At 45.1% G+C, this 1,106-nt stretch overlaps 1 protein-coding gene across 1 annotated transcript; it reads right to left on the bottom strand.

The window, feature by feature from the left end:
- Nucleotides 1-45: 45 nt before the first annotated feature.
- Nucleotides 46-890, bottom strand: LOC111671774 (tuberin-like; the record flags this gene model as incomplete). Its single annotated transcript, XM_023428973.1, has 4 exons — nucleotides 46-127; nucleotides 305-408; nucleotides 516-653; nucleotides 747-890. Coding segments are annotated over 4 exons (468 nt in total), but the record flags the coding sequence as incomplete, so codon positions are not given.
- Nucleotides 891-1,106: the final 216 nt, after the last annotated feature.

Below are 1,106 nucleotides of genomic sequence, written 5' to 3'. Positions count from 1 at the left end.
AGTAAGGATGCAAATGTGTGTGTGAATGTGTGTGAGTGTACAGACCTCGTACAGCTGTCGGTTGGTACTGAGAACGAAGGAAAGAATGTGAAGCACTTTGATCCTTATTACACTGCGAGTCTCGTTCCTTTCAGAGAGACAGTGGGATACCAGAGATGGACAGGAAAGATTCCAACACAGCGAGGATGGGAGGAGACAGAGATCAAGGTTATGACTAACAAAGTGGAGCGCAAAGAAAATACCAAAACCTGCCCACTGAGTTATTAGATATCATCACCACTGTGTGTGTGTGTGTGCATCTTACCTGAAGAATTTCTCCATGAGGCGGTGAAGGCTCTGAATCCAGCTGTCCTTGGCTGGCTGGATAGACTGGGCCCTGTATGAGATGAGGGTCAGCACTGATGCATCCTGTCACACATAGAAGAGCAAGATTAAAACAGAAGCAGCAGAATATACAAGGACTAAATGTCAATACAGGATGGCACAGAGAGAGACAGATACTCAGAAGAACTAACAGGTCTCTTGTCTGCACATTTCTCCACCAGACTGAAGAACTTCTCTGTGGAACCGTGGTAACCGTTCTGCTCATACAGCTCCTCTACTGTGGTCAACAGCTCATAGACGATGGCCTTCAACTCCGCACTGCCTATTGTCTGTAAAGACAAATGAGAAAGGCCACAAGATCAAAAAAGAATTGCTATTTTACTCTATGTGTGTGTGCATGTGCAATTTGTATCTGTGTGTACCTGGATCTGCTGCAACAATCGCTCTATGATACCCAGCAGGATGTCCCAGGTGACCACCTGCAGCTCCTTGCCGTACTTCTTGATCAGTCTTGTGATGGAGAGGACGATTTCATAGGACACCACCTCATTGGCACACGACATAGCCTGAGGGGCAGAGGTCAGACACCAATAGTCACCGTAACTAATTGCTTACATTCACAGCATCAAGTATAGTCTTGCTTTTTCAAATGACCCTCTATTTAGTCATTTGTCATGCATCTTTACTCATCAGTTGTAAGTCTCAGCTTTTCTAAATACAGAGCTGGAGATGGGGCAACAACTGTTCCACTCGATACTGCTAGACGGAAAATACATATAGTA

This window comes from Seriola lalandi, unplaced genomic scaffold (assembly GCF_002814215.2).
Source record: "Seriola lalandi dorsalis isolate HSWRI2012SDOR001 ecotype SW California unplaced genomic scaffold, Sedor1 jcf7180002007409, whole genome shotgun sequence".
Classification (NCBI taxonomy): domain Eukaryota; kingdom Metazoa; phylum Chordata; class Actinopteri; order Carangiformes; family Carangidae; genus Seriola; species Seriola lalandi.
This window is presented reverse-complemented; position numbering and strand designations above follow the sequence as displayed.